Source organism: Botryllus schlosseri, chromosome 8 (genome assembly GCF_051294905.1).
Source record: "Botryllus schlosseri isolate E-star chromosome 8, Bs_hap1, whole genome shotgun sequence".
Lineage (NCBI taxonomy): Eukaryota > Metazoa > Chordata > Ascidiacea > Stolidobranchia > Styelidae > Botryllus > Botryllus schlosseri.
In genome coordinates, this window is record NC_137243.1 from 6,664,524 (window position 1) to 6,681,668 (window position 17,145).

A 17,145-nucleotide genomic window follows, 5' to 3' on the forward strand; every position below is an offset into this window, starting at 1 on the left:
ATATCAAATTTTAGTGACTGTACGTTATTATACACATTAGGGATGGCGTGAACCTGTGAAAGGTTCAGGTTCGTGTGAACGCGAACTTTTTTGAAAGGTTCTGTATGAACGCAAACGTGGACCTCATGACGTCACGTGACGTCATATTGCTAATTCCAACCCTTCATTTCAGTGAATTGAAAGCCTGCATTAATGTACACGATATCTAGCGACGTCTCGGCAACATAATGCCACAATACTGAAGTATATATTGACGTTTTAAACGCCGCCAAATGTATTAACTGGAGCAATCGAATGATATGTTAATCCCATAAATCAATATCTTCCGTCGCTTTATTGCCGCCAATTTCGACGAGGACTTGCAATGGGAATATAAGCTTACGCCTTAACGGTCTAGGCCAGACCGGATAATGTATTCAGCGCCTGAGTATTGCTATACGTTGATATTGAGCAGAGTGTAAAAAGGGTTTTTATTCTTTGCTACCGATATTACCCATCAACAAGTTATACAGCAGTAGCCAACACCCCCAATCGCACGGATTTGGTTTTTATGATACAATAACCAATCAAGATGGACCCCGTACGCCTGCTACATTTTTCACATCAGACAACGATATCAATTTCATTGATTGGCTGAATAAGCATCATTCGCTGACTACCTACATGTAGTGTATTACGCTCTTGATGTTGTGTGATTGCAGGTCATCAAGCTCACAGCAGATAGTCACTAAATATTCACAAACGGAAAGCTGGATATTTCGAGCAAACTTTTGTAACAAAACAAGTAAAATTTTTTAAGGTGCAGATTTTCAAGGTGCATGGTCGTTTAGTGTTGATTTTCTTATGCTGCCAGCGCCATGCATAGAGTGGCCGCAGTTGAAATGCGATAAATTTCAACGAAAGATGTTACAATGAAGTGAAAATTGCCATATATGAAAAAGGTTCACAGTGCAGAACCTACCAAGGTTCGTTTGCGAACGTGACCCTCCAAATTTCTGAGGTTCACACACGAACCTCACGTTCACACCATCCCTAATACACATGTATGCGCACTGCGCAGCGAGCGAGGGTGGAGCTTGCGCGTAAGTTCGTCGAAGCGAGAAGACTAGCATTATCGGCATTGACGATGTATTCAACCCTAATGTCATTTGTGGTAATCATGGTGTTTGTCGACTACATTGGTCATTTACAGCACGCCTCTATTTCTTATTTTTGATTCCGTAACCGTCGACTTGTAGTGCTCACACTTCTAGCCTTTTTTAAGACACCGCTTGTGCCAGGGGACGCCAACTCAAAACGGGTCGCGGGCCACTTTCAAATTCTGAGGCCGCGGGCCGCATGAATTCAATATCGAGATAAAATAGGCCACACAGTTGAACAACCACGCTATCTCGTCACCTACTAAACCCCAATGAATTGATATCTTGGTAAATTTGGGGTACCGGGATTATCGAACGCCTTGAAATCTATATTAAGGATTGCACAGTGTGTTGATTGATTAGAGAGAAGCAGACATGGTGGTGCCTGTATGACAATGCTGTTCTCAAATCCACATTTCTTCGGCATTATTGGCGAGAAATGGCTTCGAAGTTACATTGCTGTCGTTAAAATACATTCATTAAATACGATTTATTCCTTGTTTATGTGGATAAATGGGCGAATAATGTATCAATTCAGCAATCCGGCCCGCCAAGTACTTAATTTTGCTATATCCGGCCCGCCGACTGCAGAAGTTGCCCGCCCCTGCTCTATGCCTATGGTGTCCATTGTCCTTTCTCGGTAATGTCCATTCTCGGTGGTGTCCATTCTCGGTAATTTCCATTCCCTGTGCATGGTTTCCATTCTCGGCAATGTCCAATTGTCCATTCTCGGTGATGTCCATTTTAGGTCATGTCCATTCTCGATGGTGTCAATTCTCTGTAATGGTTTTCTCGGTATTGACCGGACACCATTTATATCCAGTTAGTGTGCCGATGCTGAAAAGTCTTCGAGTGTAAGAAATGTTCTAATGCAATATATGTTGTATTAAAATCTTTCTTCAAGTTCTGTGCTGCGAATCAGATGTTTTGGCAATGTTGCAGAAAATCACAGTGTAGCGAAAAATTGCGCGATCGATGCCCCGCGGCTAAGCATTTGTCGTTACTCCTTATAGTAAATATAACTAAAAAGACATTCTGACTACATCAGCTGCTGCTAATCTCGTCTTGGTCCCGAGTAATGGTCATTATTCCATATAGATCATGTAACTAATAAATAAATCTCGACTAGTTGTGGTTTTGTTGGTGGGATCGCGGTGGGGAATACACACCACTTGTGAGGGAAGGGAGGTATACTGTTTCAGACATTTATTCTCTGAAGCTATTATGGAAATCGACCATGGGAAATGTAAACAAGGGATTGCCGAGGTAAGCCCAAGAACCAATTCTCAGTTGAATTGGATTTAATGTAAGAATGTTATAATGTTCATATAACCGGTTACCAGTTAATTAAGGATAAAAGAAGGAATTACCAGGTATAGCGTCAGTTTTTACATGACCTGGGCTATGAATTATATAATTGGACATTTTAGGTAATACTGTACTGTAACAAACAGTGTAATGATCGGTATACAATAAAATAGCTCATGAATGCAACCTTATGTAGGTCTACATGTTTACTCAATGCTCACCTGATCTAATAACTCAGTTTTCCCAAACTTTTTTTGAGCTACCGCCCCCCTGGACAGCGAATAAGGTGCCAACGCCTCGTCAATCAAGTAGAGGTGATATCGTTTCTCGCAGCCAGAACGCCGTATCGTATTTAGCTGTTTTATTCATCAATCGTTTCAACACTACTGCCTTCTAAACCAACACCACCCCCATACCGTTCAATTTTGTAGCCACCGCCCCCAAATCGTCCATTTCATGGCCAGCGCCCCCTTCGCGCTTGCGAACGCCCCCAGGGGGTGCTGGTGCCCACTTTGGGAACCACTAGACTAACTGATGATAGCGGTGAAGAGTTCTGTGTCTTGAACCCAGTTACATAGGGCTCACATGGTTCCATTATGAATAGGGTTATACCATATATGTCCTTCTTTTTCGGGAAATCGAAAATGTCCTCCGAGGACGCCCAAATGTCCTCCTTTTTGGCAATTCGTTCTCCTTTATGACTTTCACAGTCAGGCTATTGTAAAGGCAAAACTGAAAAACGCCATAAATGCCGCGAAATGTGGAATCGAGGAGTTCGAGCGGGTCTTTCGAGAGCCGAGACGGAAAAATAACCTTTTTTTTAGTCAACACTACAGAATTTTCTGTAAATATTTTCGAATTACCCGTTCCGATATTATAGAATTTTTTTCATTTTCAAAAAGTCTTCCCTTTTCTGGATATCAAATATGGTAACCCTAATTATGAATCCGACACATTTCCAATAGGCTATACTTCTCGCCATCTCATTCGTGTAAGCGGTGTCTTATAAAAGCCTAGAACTGGGCCGTGTTTCAAGCCGGCATCTACGGAATAAAAATGAAGAAAATTGGTGTGGTGTACCGTGTAAATTAACATAGTAGTCGACAAACACCACGAATACCACAAGCAGCAACAATAACAACACTTTCAATATTCCCGTCTGCGCCTAACGATTTTACTTAGCAGCCAGGGCCCCGAGAGGGCAAGGCTGTGAGTCCAACAAATCAGTGCTAAAAAGATTCGGTGTCCTAAAAATAAAAGATATGCGTAATCTAGAAGTTACCAAGTTTATGAATCAGTTCCATTCCGGCCACTGCTCCGAAAATTTCAATCACTTCTTTACCCCAGTATCAATGCCGCATAAGTATAAAACACGCGTGTCCACTGTCCACGTCGGACCTGAAGTATGGAACAGTATATCCCCGGTCCTACAGTCGTCGAGCATGTCCACATTCAAGTCGAAATACAAGCAATTTCTACTGAATGAATACTATAGTCAACCCGCAAGTTTACCAGACCACAATCTGTCATATTGATCTCGCCTTCCCTGACATGCCACCACTTTTTGTCGCATGTCCTTTTGCTATCTTTTTTTACTTTTCATTCGGTGTCCATCAGAGTTGGATCAATTACATTATTTCAGTTCAATTACAATTACAATTACAATTACTTTCATGAATGTTTCAATTACATTACAATTACAATTACTCCATGCTAAAAATATCAAATTACAATTACAATTACAATTACTCCTTGCATGCTTCAATTACATTACAATTACAATTACAATTGCTGCTGTTGAACATGTAATTCAATAATCATAAATTCAACCGTGCTCCTTGACAACCGTAGCGTCGTATTAAACAACAATTCAAGTCTAGTTCAGATTGTGTAGTAATAAATGCGTTTATGTGCGTACATAGTATGCTATGTGAGATGTCATTGTGGCGTAATATAAGCGTGTTTTGAATGCTCGGTAATTATGGCTCACGTAATTGGAAATGTAAAATGTTATTTACCTAATTTCCTACGGGTTAGGATTAAGTATAGGGTGCAGTATGTCGTTGAAAAAGTATTATAATATATGCACGTGTTGGATTTGCGTCTATAGTATATAATTAAAGAAATAATATTATTTTTATCGAGGGACGTAGGAATTAGGATGAGGAGTGAAAACAAAACCGTGCTTTGTCAGATAAGACGTTATATAATATCCAGTGGTCTGGTTAGTTAGCCAGACGAAATAACGATGCAGCATCGTGATCGGAAATCGTATTGTAGATTGCCAACCCCCGGATAGATGCGCAAGATGTGAGTCACGGATGAATGCACCGACAAACATACTGCAGAGCCGGCTAAAAGCAGCAAATTTTGTAGTCATAGAGCGGGCGATCCATGCGTCCAAATTTGATGCATCTGGTCTTTATCGTAAGCTATTGATTTACTAATTCCGAAAATACAAAATAAAATCTCGTCAGGACAATGTAACTGCTCCAAAATAGCCGTTTAAGGCCGACTGTTCTGAAAAGTGAGAGCCCTGCAGCAGCATGACCACAACAATTACCAATTACGCCCAGCGATTGTTCAGAACAATGCCGATTCCCAGACTTTCACGACTATTTTGGGATGGTACCATTGCCTGGAAATATACTTTTATTGCGGAATCAGTGTGACACTAGCTTTCGATTAGGACCATACATATCAAATTTCGACGCTTGGATCGCCAGCTATGGGAATATCAATTCTGCTGCTTTTAGCCGTCTCAGCAGTTCGCTTCTCGGCGTATTCAATCGTGAGTCACGTGTTGCGAATCCATCCGTTGGTTAGTAATCTAAAAATTGTATACAATGGCAGCCGAGGCCAGCATAGCGGTAAAAATTAAAAAAAACTTCGCCCGCAAGGGCGCAGTCAAGGGCTTCCGCGAATGGATCCACCAAATTCCTTGTCGACATGTAAAGAGAATGCATTATAAGTCAATTGTTTTATGTTGTGCTTGTCAGGTCTCAATAGCAATTTAATGTAATTGAAATTGTAATTGAGCAAAATTTTTGTCAAATTACAATTACAATTACAATTACACAAAATAAAAATGCTTCAATTACAATTACATTACAATTACATTGAAAAATGTAATTAATTACATTCAATTACAATTACAAATTACAATTGATCCAACTCTGGTGTCCATGTCTCCTCTTTACATCGCCGATGGCTTGGTCCAGTTGGACGTCTGATTTCAAATACTATACTCCAAATCATTTTGACCCCTCCCCATCTTTTCATTGTATCGCAGTCTTGTGGTGATTTGAAATTATGAAATCAGGGATATACATCCCTGGATGAAATTACTAATAAACTGTTACTGTACTGAGTAGCCTATATAGGCCTATATGTACGTGTACGCCTACTGATATGTCAGTCTCTGAAATTTAGGAACTGAACAATTTTATTTTTCAGAGATCAACTCCGGGATGCTACATAAAAACAAGACACGTCCTGGCTGTCATGATGTTTCTCGGTGTTTTCAATAGTTATTTCATGAGAATAAATCTCAACGTAGCGATCGTGGCAATGGTGTCCCAATCGGTGCATAATAGCATTACCAATGTCACGGAATGCCCGGATCGCGGAGCGTCCTACATACTCAACAACACAGTGTCAGTAAGTGCATGGGCCGAAGCGCCTTTACCAGGGATATCTAGAACTTCCGAAGTCTAGATATCCCTGGCCTTTACATTCAGTCCTTATCTTATAATGTACAGAACGCGGTATTCAAATGGGATCGTGCACAACAAGGCATCGCACTCGGTGCATACTACTACGGTTACGTCTTAACTGGCCTCGTTGGCGGGTACCTTACCAATCGCTTTGGAGTGAAGATGGTAATGGGGATATCAATGCTGTTATCCTCTATTATATCGATTCTATCTCCAACATTCGCGCATTGGGGCTTCACTGTGTTTGTTATTGCACGCGTGCTACTGGGATTTCTACAAGTAACCTTATCTGATTTGACCCGTCTGCGCAAGGCGGCCTAACTCGATAACTTTCAGGGAGTCACTCTCCCCGCTGTGCAGTCTGCTTGGGGCAAATGGGCGCCTCCTTTGGAGAGAAGCCGGCTTGTAGCGATATCTTTCTCGGGGATGAGTTTCGGTGTATTTTTCACATCATTGGTAACGGGAGGGATAGCGGAAAACTATGGATGGGAAGCAATTTTCTACATATCAGGTGAGCAGCACAGCGCTATTATCGATTGTTATATAAATCGAATATAGATATATATATTTTGTAAGTTGGCATCGTTCAAAGGGTCGTGTGAACTGTTGTGATACCGAGCTCTATGATGCGTAGTGACAAAAACTCCGTGTGTTGGAGATATATCCGGGATCGACATCGACGATATTATTATCTTGAAAATCCAATGAGAAAGCTTGCAATAATTTACTATGTGCAATCTCTCAAGTTTTTAGAGGGCAGGTTATTGCTTCCTGGATTGTGTATGCATTTACCAGTTTAACAACGAATAAAGATAGTTGATATTATTAATGAACCTTCCACTTCGTGGATACTTTTATCTTATACTCAGAGGTGGTCAGTAACGAAGTACTTCTACTTTTTCGAAGTACTCAAGTAGTTTTCCTCTACTTCTGGTACTTACTCAAGTATATCATTTTTTCGCTACTTCTACTTCTACTTCGTAATATTTTGTGAACTACTTACTTACTTCTCGCTATTTTCAGTTTGTCAAGTAGAAGTAGTCTAATACCACAAGAAAGATAGCCGAAGGAATTTCGATGCTGTTATCACGTAGTACCAGCATTTAATTTTCATAAAAGCCATGTAATACCCAGAATTTTCGTTGCGCTTCGCGCATAGTAGATATGGAGTGGAAAACATATGTTTCAACGAAAGTATGGCTGAATATCATTTAAATACATGGTTGCGTGGTTCCGCAGACACCGCATTGTCGCCCATACCAAATATTTCATCACAGTAAGTATGGCCCCCATAACGTTTGAAACTACCGTTTCGCAATCTAGCAATTAGGCTACCTATTATACCTAGCAGCCCATGACGTGTCCTAATCTGGAAAAGTGGACTTTGACTTTTTTAACGTTAGACCTGCTTTAGCAGACCACCATTGAAACTTTCTGGACACAAGACATGAAATATATTTTGCGCTTTTTAGAAGTAATATCTGTATTTTTCTTTCAATTACGAGTATTATACGTTGAGTTCTAAGTTCTAACTATAGTTTCAGTTCTTTCGTCTGGAGAACATACATGTTGAAGAATAAAAGCAAGTGTAGTAATGCCTTATATTTTCCGACAATAAAGCTATACAATATATAACATTTTTACGGTCAGCCATATTTTAAATTAAGGTAGACTAATCGCGCAAAGGGTTAAAGCCGTATCCAACACAACTTCTCCGTATTGCTCTTCGACTGAACTAGGGGCCTTATAATATGGAGGCGGGGCGCCATGCCATGATATTCTCTAGATGGGGTGTTCGAGTAAAAAAAGGATTAGTCTCGCATTTCCATATCAATACCATCATTTACATCCATGATGTGGACGATTGCTTGTTCTGTCAAAAATTGACACCTCCTGGGATGCATCAATATGAATCAAGCTCTCTGCACCTTCCGCGTAGCTCAATTTGCAGCTTTTGACAGTCCATGCGAACGAATTACGATGATCGTTTTCACATCTACTTACTTACTTGAGTAAATTTAAATTCGGTCAATTTTACTTCTACTTCAAGTAGTTTTAGGTTGCTCATGTAAGAAGTACTTCTACTTGTACTTGAGTAGATTTTGTCGTCACTACTTCTACTTCTACTTGAGTAGCTTTCTTGACTACTTTGACCACCTCTGCTACTTCGTTCTATCCAATTTACCAGGCACAGTGACTCTTCTGTGGACGATAGCATGGTTTGGAACTGTTCATAGTTGGCCTCAAAGCCACCCTAGGATTTCAATACATGAAAAAGACTACATAATCAAAAGTATCGGATTAAACTTGAATCGTGAAAAGGTAGGAAATAATATATGCGGGTTACCGTTGTCTTTTATTTAACTAAAGTAGTTGCTTCTTATCGCCTGTTGTCCTGTGTTGTATATGTTAGGGCTACCATATTTTGGAAATCTCAAAAGAGGAGACCTTTTCAGAATTTTCAGACTTGCAAAACCGGAGGAAAATCCTGAAAAAATGGTTAATTTTTCCCACTTCGTGGTCGGTTCACCAAAAAAAGTCCATTTTCTCGCACAGTGCCCAAAATACAGTTTCTCTTTCACATTATCAGGTGGTTGACTAAAAAAAAGGTCAGCTTTCTCGCTCAGTGCCCAAAATACAGTTTTTCATTCACATTGGTTGACTAAAAAAAGGTCAACTTTCTCGCTCAGTGCCCAAAATACAGTTTCTCTTTCACATTATCAGGTGGTTGACTAAAAAAAGGTCAACTTTCTCGCTCAGTGCCAAAAATACAGTTTCTCTTTCACATTATCACGTGGTTGACTAAAAAAAAGGTCAACTTTCTCGCTCAGTGCCCAAAATACAGTTTCTCTTTCACATTATCAGGAGGTTGACTAAAAAAAGGTCAACTTTCTCGCTCAGTGCCCAAAATACAGTTTTTCTTTCACATTATCACGTGGTTGACTACAAAAATGGTCAACTTTCTCGTTCAGTGCCCAAAATACAGTTTTTCATTCACATTATCAGGTGGTTGACTAAAAAAAGGTCAAGTTTCGGGCTCAGCTTCCGAAATACCCGCCGGAGCGTTACTTCGGTGCTGATTTACGGTATATCAGTCGAATTTGGACCTAAATTTGACCAAAATTCTCAAAAAAGAGGACAAAAGGGCGTCCTCCGAGGACAATTTCAAAAAAGTCAAAAAAGAGGACAAATCCTCTTAAAAGAGGACGTATGGTCACCCTAGTATATGTGCATATGCAAGATATCATGTTCACGGACATTTTTCATAATTTCCTTGTCCACACAAGGCACCCCAAATTCCATGGACTGCTATATTGAAATCCGTTCCAGCATGGGCTATTACAGTCGCGCACTTCTGTGGACTTTGGGGGGCTTGTACCTTCATGGCGATGCTACCAACGTTCATGGCAACAATCTTGCGATTTAGTCTGACAGCGGTATGATGTATAGATCAGAGCGCATGGATACGGTTTCTCTAACTATATTCTTTTTCAAAGTTAGAGTGGAGCTTGGACCGCAGTTCCGTACGTGCTGCAATTCCTGCTTGTTCTAGTTGCTGGGCACATCTCTGACGAACTGCGAATGCGTGGCGTACTGAGCACCATCGCAGTGAGAAAATTGAATACGAGCTTAGCTTTGGCGATTCCTGCCACGCTCGTCGCACTTGTTGGATATGTTGATTGCAACGTCCATGCTGCGGTAGCTATGTTCTCTGTGGCGGTCGCCTTCAACTCCTTAACAGGTAAAATTTTCGTCAACGTATATAGATCAGATTACAGACAGTTTAAATCGACAACAGATTTCAATTTCACAAATGGTATATCAAATTTAGAGACAGGTCCGCATATATTTGTTCGTTGTCAAGAATCTCATTGTTCCCATTGTACATCAACTGACTTGCAATTCGTCAAATTGCAATACTTCGTACACAGTAGACCTAAACCAGGGCTGGCCAACCTTTTCGGCCAAAACGCCACATGAGATTTACGAACCTTTGCGAGGTGGTAGGCTACGTTCTACGCAGCTGCGACTGGGGTTGTGTTTCAAACAACGATCAATTTAAAGCAAACATATTTAAAACAAGGCCCTTGTATGAAACATCTTTTTTTATCAAGCCATGAAGTCACCCATATTCAATTGTGACGTCATAATAGATTGGTATTCACAATTGAATATATAGGATAAATACAGCTCCTTTGACGAAATAGGATTCCAACACCTGTCATATACGGACTAAAAATATCTTTAACCAGGACTACATCGTCTTGCAGCATTTTTACGGTAGGCGGTCATCATCATCAGAACATTCATTGCGTACCAATGATCTATATCTACAGACCATAGCTGTTGAACCGACTATTTCGAGGGTTCCAACCATCCCATATCGTATACGTCGGCTATATCGGGTGGTAATCCTCGTTCGTGACTCATACAACGTGTTTTTGGAAAATATTTACACAATTATGGCATAATTATGCAACTTAAAAAAACACAATTTTATCTTTATTAAAAAGGCCTTTGTTTAAAACACTGTCCAAAACATGTTCTAAACAAAGTGTTTTAAACAACCATTTGTTTAAAATGCAAAGCTAGCTGCGACAAGTATATGGGTTGCGGGTTCGAGTCTGACCGAGGTCGACTCCAAAATTCCCACCTAATTGTTGGAGGTTTATCTATAGGCTAGGCTCCTCCTCGCCACGTGATCCGCGTAAACAGTGTCTTAGAAAAGCCTAAAAGCGGGCCGTGCTACAAGTCATGGGTAAGTAGGGAATCATAATAAAGAGTATCGGGCTGGTATAAAATGACCAACGTAGTCGAAACACTATATGAATTCGGCTCTTGGACATATCAACATCGACATCATACCAACATGCGTCTATCATTTTGTGCCAAGGTTTCAACGCCAACGATATATCTGCGAGCGTAAGGGAATTAGCATGTCGGACGGCATGTTCTCTCATAATTGCGAATGTATAGTTACTAGTTAGACACAAATCTGTAACTTTGGCGTATTTTTAAACTTCAGGTGAGGTACAATTATAATATGCAAGAACCAGTGACAATAAATCACGCGAAGCGCTAAGTAAAATTCCGAGTCAACCAATCTGCCACGAAATATTCAACTTTATAGTAATATATGAAGATCTACGAAAATTGTGGCTGGACCCTGGCTACACCAATGCGTCGGAACTGCAATTTAATTATCAATCCACCAAATTTCGCGGTCAGGCTAATTAAATTTTGCTTGGCCTTGCAAGTTAGCAATAAATTAACCGGGAGATTTTTTTTATAATATAACTAATTTTAAAAATTACCTCGCGGGCCACAGCCATACACCATTTATATAGATTTTACCCATGGATATCATTTTATCGGCGGACACCAGCGTGTCATAGGGGCACGTCCAATTCTTAGGTATTGCTAAGTCTTCAATTCGTATTTTGTAGTGTCGGGATGTGAATCAAATACAATAGACCTTGCCCCTCAGTTTGGAGGCGTTGTGTATGGAATCGCGAACACGATCGCCAACATTTCTGGATTCCTCGCCCCGCAGATGGCCGGTATGTTGCTGCAACATGACGTAAGATACTCTGTATTAATTATTGTATTCGTCAGTTGCATGGCAAAGTTGTTGCGAATCTTCCCGATATCAAACATGTTTTATTCATTCATCATTGTGGCAACTGACAAACGATGTCAATGCATTTTCAAACAATATGTATTTGTATATAGTCCTTATATATAGGCTGCCCTTCAAGGGCTCATATATAGGAATCCTTTATCTGAAATAAGATTGCACAACAAGAATGAGTCAGAAGCCCTGAATATTAGGTAATAGTGATGTTAGGAGATATACGTTGATCTTTTTCGAGTTTGAGCGCAGCATTCACTCATATATTTAGTCGCGACTCATAAATTATTTCATAAGTCAAAATTATTCCATATGTCATCACCGGTCGAAATTCATGTCCTAAATAAAATTGAAACCGTAAATTTAACCTCGATCTGTATATCCTCCTTCTGCTGTTGTTACAGCGTCGAAAAACGCAAGTACGATCTTTTGAAAAACAAACCATTGCTCATCATTTGTATTCACATAAGGATTCGATGCACGGATGGCGGATGGTGTTTTGGCTGACTGCGGCGGTATATCTGTTTGGGGAAATATTTTATCTCATCTTTGCGTCTGGTGAAGAGCAGCATTGGGGGTCTGGGAAGCAGTCGAGCCTTATCGAAGCGAAATACACTGCAATGCAACCAACGAAAGGTTCAGGACATTCTCTATAAAACTCGAACGAGGTATATGATACTATCGGTGGATCGGAGGATCCTCGTATCAACGGTCATTAAAACGCTGATATGTATGTTTCAGGTACTCAGGGTAAGTGAGTTGGATGCCTGATATATCTGATCCACTTTGGAGGAATAGAATTCATATTTCGCCGTGGATTTGTTTGGAAAAAAGAACAGAAAGGCTATGGGTTTATGCTATAGTAATATGCATACTAATTGTTATTGAAATATATATGATTCCGTTGATTATTCGAGGTCGCTGTCGTCTATTCGACAAAAAGATCAGGTGTTTGTCGTCTGTTATCTTTTGCATCATGGTCGGTAAAAGTGCACACTGCACAGTGTAACATAAGTAATGCGAATCACGACAAATTCCGATCTAAGTTCAGAATTGAATAGTGACCCTCATAAATGGCTGTCGCAAAATAATACAAATCCCGCAACGTACGGAGTTATGCAGGGGTCATTGAGCTAAACGGAAAATACGAACTATCAATAGCGACGAGGAATTATAATTTCGACAACGCAGTTGGAGGCCGTAATGGATCAATCACGCTGTTGGGATGCACTTTAAAATCATAATAAACGATAAGTCTATATCTATGTTCAGTGCATTATGAAGCATAGCTTGAAACTACTTTTACGGCAGGCTCTCCATAGCAACGAATGAATACGCAGACGCACCGCTACTCGTTTCGGTTTATTAGGTATATATATTGACTGAATGACCAATGAAATGACCATACTAGCAACAGCAGAAGGTTGTGTACTAGGGTAATGACTTGAGAAAAAAATTTGCCTGTAGCAGGAAATAATGAACATTTTGGTATAAATTAATAAAATTATAATGATTTTGTTCAAATCGCAAAAAAATGTCCCGCGCAAACTAACTTCAATTTTCGACATCGGTCCAAATACAGAAAAAATTTACAATTCAAAGGTTATTATATGCTACAAATTTAATCTTCAAATATTTGTCCTTTTGCACTCCTGGTAAAGTTCTTCCACCAATTCGACTTCCCTTTCTGCAATTATGTTCGTTCCAGGGACATCTACAACGGACTAGCGATCAAAGATTATAGTTTTCTGACTTCCTATCGCCATGTTGGACGTCCGAAAATTGCCAACAATTTTTCACCTCCAACGGCTAGGCTCCCTGAAACGTATTTGCGATGAATAAGCATGATATCTCCTGAGTTACTCTCCATGTGGGGATTGGAAGTACGCAATCATGGCCCTTGAGCTCCATCTCGCATTGCGTAGAGATGGAAGTTTATGCCATTTGATTAGTGGTAATCTACTATTTTCTTTTGAAAGAGCGGCATGCTGTGCGCAGTTCAAAGATTTACTTAAAATCATCTCCACATCCTCGGTTTTCTAATATTTTCATCTGAATTTCTGGCTTGGTGGATTATAGTTTTCATAGTGTTTTACGACATCATCTCCAAATTTGTAGCTGAGAGTTGGATTTGTTGAAGACTTTGGATTGAAGAACTCTGATATATGCTTTAAAAGACTCGATAATATGATGTTGGCAATCAATATATTGTGGTTTATCAAAACCCTTGCTCATCATTGCATTTTGCGGTTTCACAACAACGCCATTCTGCCGTCCAGTATCAATAGATGCTGTGTCACATATGAAATGGCATTTTCAAATTTTCCTGTGCATCATATTCCTCTAATCGGTTTTCTAGACCTCTGAAAATATCTTGAGTTGTACTTTTTTTGCCTTTTCGAACACCCAGTTTGATTTGTGTTAGGCAAATTGAAATTATACGATATGTACATTATACAGTCTACATCTAAAATCGAAATTAATAATTATTTTATCAATTATTTATTTATTTTTGACTGTAAACAAGATCACGATATGGTTAATTCAATCTGGGCAATCACAATTTACCAAAATATTATTTCAAATCTTCGTTGTTGGAATTGGGTCAGTTGAATTCAAATCAGTCGATATATACATACATATGATATAGTCTGTATCTACAAAAGAAAGCTTATCCTTCATGCAGTGAAAACTGGAAGATTTTTGTGCCGGAGGTATTTGTTTACACAGTCTTAACCATAGGCGCCGACTTACGAGGTTACGAGGTAGCAGCCACCTCGTACAAAATGCTCAAACGCCCATGTGATTTGTGAGCAGTAATTAATAATCAGGTGGATCGATGCGACCTCGTTAGAGACGTATTCGATTTCGATACGCGTGTGTGGCAGGCGCGTAGCCACGGGGGTTTCGAGTGTCGAACCCCCCTATGTAAACGCGAAACCCCGTTATTTTGAAATGATCATTCTAACTCTAATATTCAGTTGCAATTCAACAATTGTGTTATCAGTAGGGCAACTTTTTGCAACTTTTGCAACTTTTTTCAGAAATGAAGAGTCAATGCGGAAGAAAATTGGGCGCAGTGCGTGGAAAATTTTCAAATATGAAAAAATCTGCCAAAAATAATCAGTCATGTGGTGATTTAAGAAACAATTTTTGAGCTCCCTTGGAGCGCTCGCCAGTGTGCACATTGGGCAGGTTTGAGGTGAGACAATTACGGCTCAAGCGCAGTGGATTATGGGTCAACTCGTGGACGATATCAAAAAAATATCAAAATATTCTTGTAGTGAAGTGAATTAAGAGTTTCAATTAACAGTAGTAAACATGTTCGTGTGCATCACCGTCACCTGAAAAGCTCTCGCATACTACTATAGTTGTAAGTAGGGTTGCATTTAAAACAAATAGTAGTTTAAAAACACTTTGTAAAAACATGTTATCCACGGCCGATTAGCCGTGCTTCGATTTCATACATAGCATACGGTCGCATCCCGGCGGAGGGTCGCCGTGACCCATCTGGACGTCATATATTCCTTTAAATTGGCTACTGGGAACTTCGCAACGCAGAGAGCGCTTGTGGTGTTCTGTGCCATCACTCATTTCTTGAGATATATTTTGCGTATAATGGACTTTTTAATTGTAGCAGCAGAACCTTCCCGCAGGCGTACTATTATGCACCAAAATCGCGAGTATGAATGTTAGGAAAAGATTCCTGGATTCCCATCCTTGTCGCGTGGAGCACAAAAAATTTTTACGTCTGGAAAAATTATTTCGTCGATGATATTGGTTGTTAAGTTTAAAATCTCTCGACGATTTGGGAACCAATTCGTTAATTCAAATTGCATATTGACGGTCGCCAACACATGACGCATAATTATTGTTTAACGGTTGCATGCTACCATACGTCTGCAGGTTGGCCACCTCTGGCTTGTTGAAATAGGGATAAAAAAAACTGCAACTTATTTGAAATGCTAAATACTAATCAGGGCTCGAGGTTACCGGACCACCTTCTAGCACAGTGGTGCTCAAACTCGACCTCCAAGACACCCTGTCTACGCCCATGCAATGATCTACACTATGCTATTTATAAGCACCTCGCAAAAAGTACCAATTAAATATTTTTGAGGTCTCGCGGTGCATGGTTTCCTCAAAAATCATTATAGACAGATATTGCAAGCGGAACATATGTCAACTCCATCCTGATCTACTCCAAAAGGAGCCAATTAGTCCATTACCAACGGTTAAATGATGGGGAGAAACATTTGCTTATTATATCACAAAAGAAATGTAACTCTCAAGCTACGTACAGCTGATATGAATTTTGGTACACCCTGGGGTGTACGATACACCCGGTTGAAGAGTCCTGCGATATGGGATGGTTGGAACCCTCGAAATAGTCGGTTCAGCAGCTATAGTACGTAGATATCATTGGTACGGAGTGAATGTTCTGATGATGATGACCGCGGACCGTAAAAATGCTGCAAGACGATGTAGTCCTGGTTAAAGATATTTTTGGTCCGTATATGACAGGGGTTGGAAGCCTATTTCGTCAAAGGAGCAATATTTACCCTATATTTTCAATTGTGAATGTCAATTCACTATGACATCACCATTGAATATGCGTGGCATGGCTTAGAAAAATAAAAATAAAAAACATGTTTTGAGCAAGCGATTTTTGTTTTAAACATAACCCTAGTGGTAAGCGTGCAACAGTTTGTGAACCACTGGTCTACTAGGTCCCCGGCATGTAAAGAAAAATCATATGATTATATTATATGATTCGCCATATCATCATATGACTTGTCGGAGAACAAATAGGGCTTCGCTCTCCATTACGCTAAATTGAGTGAGGCAAGACAGTGCACCATTTAGGCGTTTGGTTGACATAGTGGTTTTATATGGGGTTCCCGCTTTTATTGATTTGCCTGCACTCCGTATCTGCATTTTGCATGCATGCAATCGCCCACTTTTTCCACAAGCGTAACCGAGAGACAACTAAGCCTAAGTATATCACTCACTCGATGGAATCAGGATAGTATCCGGAATTACTAGCACCATGTGACCTTATTCACACCAGAGGGTAAATCGATTTATACTTTAAGTAGGCTATTCGGTATTATAGTATCGCCAGCGCAATAGAGAGGTGTAACATAATGACTGATGATGCAGTAGAATTAGGCCTTGAAGGTTGGACGAAGGATATGATACCCCGCGGCGAAGCCCTTTCCAGCCTCCTGTATTTGTCGTTACTCCTTGCAGTAAATATAACTAAGAAAGACATTCCGACTGCGTCAGCTGCGTCTAAGCTCGTCCTGGCCCGGAGCAATAGTCGTTACTCCATATAGCAATATAACTA

The 17,145-nt window shown here is 40.1% G+C and overlaps 2 protein-coding genes and 1 long non-coding RNA gene across 7 annotated transcripts in view; 1 reads left to right on the forward strand and 2 right to left on the reverse strand.

Annotated features, from left to right (window-relative positions):
* LOC145444885 (uncharacterized) overlaps nt 1-17,145 on the reverse strand; it is a 208,776-nt gene that overhangs the window by 133,623 nt on the left and 58,008 nt on the right. The gene's annotated exons all lie outside the window — the stretch shown is intronic.
* LOC145444872 (serine/threonine-protein kinase Nek8-like) overlaps nt 1-17,145 on the reverse strand; it is a 123,864-nt gene that overhangs the window by 44,993 nt on the left and 61,726 nt on the right. The gene's annotated exons all lie outside the window — the stretch shown is intronic.
* LOC145444878 (sialin-like) lies at nt 1,833-12,701 on the forward strand. Of its 5 annotated transcripts, none has more exons than XR_013916811.1 (10): nt 1,833-2,405; nt 5,904-6,107; nt 6,209-6,442; nt 6,500-6,674; nt 8,352-8,485; nt 9,451-9,600; nt 9,665-9,905; nt 11,611-11,724; nt 12,266-12,463; nt 12,537-12,701. XR_013916811.1 is itself a non-coding variant. In XM_080322924.1 (10 exons), the coding sequence occupies exons 1-10, from the start codon at nt 2,364-2,366 to the stop codon at nt 12,551-12,553; spliced, it is 1,497 nt and encodes a 498-aa protein (XP_080179050.1). In that variant the 5' UTR covers nt 1,833-2,363; the 3' UTR covers nt 12,554-12,701. The 5 variants fall into 5 exon arrangements, 3 of the variants coding, with proteins under 3 accessions (XP_080179050.1, XP_080179051.1, XP_080179048.1); XR_013916812.1 differs by having other exon boundaries at nt 12,266-12,431; XM_080322924.1 differs by having other exon boundaries at nt 11,611-11,744; nt 12,266-12,431.

Bases quoted from the DNA above. Each gene is read 5' to 3' on its own strand.
- LOC145444878 (XM_080322922.1), top strand. From the start codon at position 2,364: ATGGAAATCGACCATGGGAAATGTAAACAAGGGATTGCCGAG. The intron at 8,486-9,450 runs GTAGGAAATAAT...TGTCCACACAAG, and splicing joins TAAACTTGAATCGTGAAAAG to GCACCCCAAATTCCATGGAC. The intron at 9,601-9,664 runs GTATGATGTATA...TTTCAAAGTTAG, and splicing joins TGCGATTTAGTCTGACAGCG to AGTGGAGCTTGGACCGCAGT.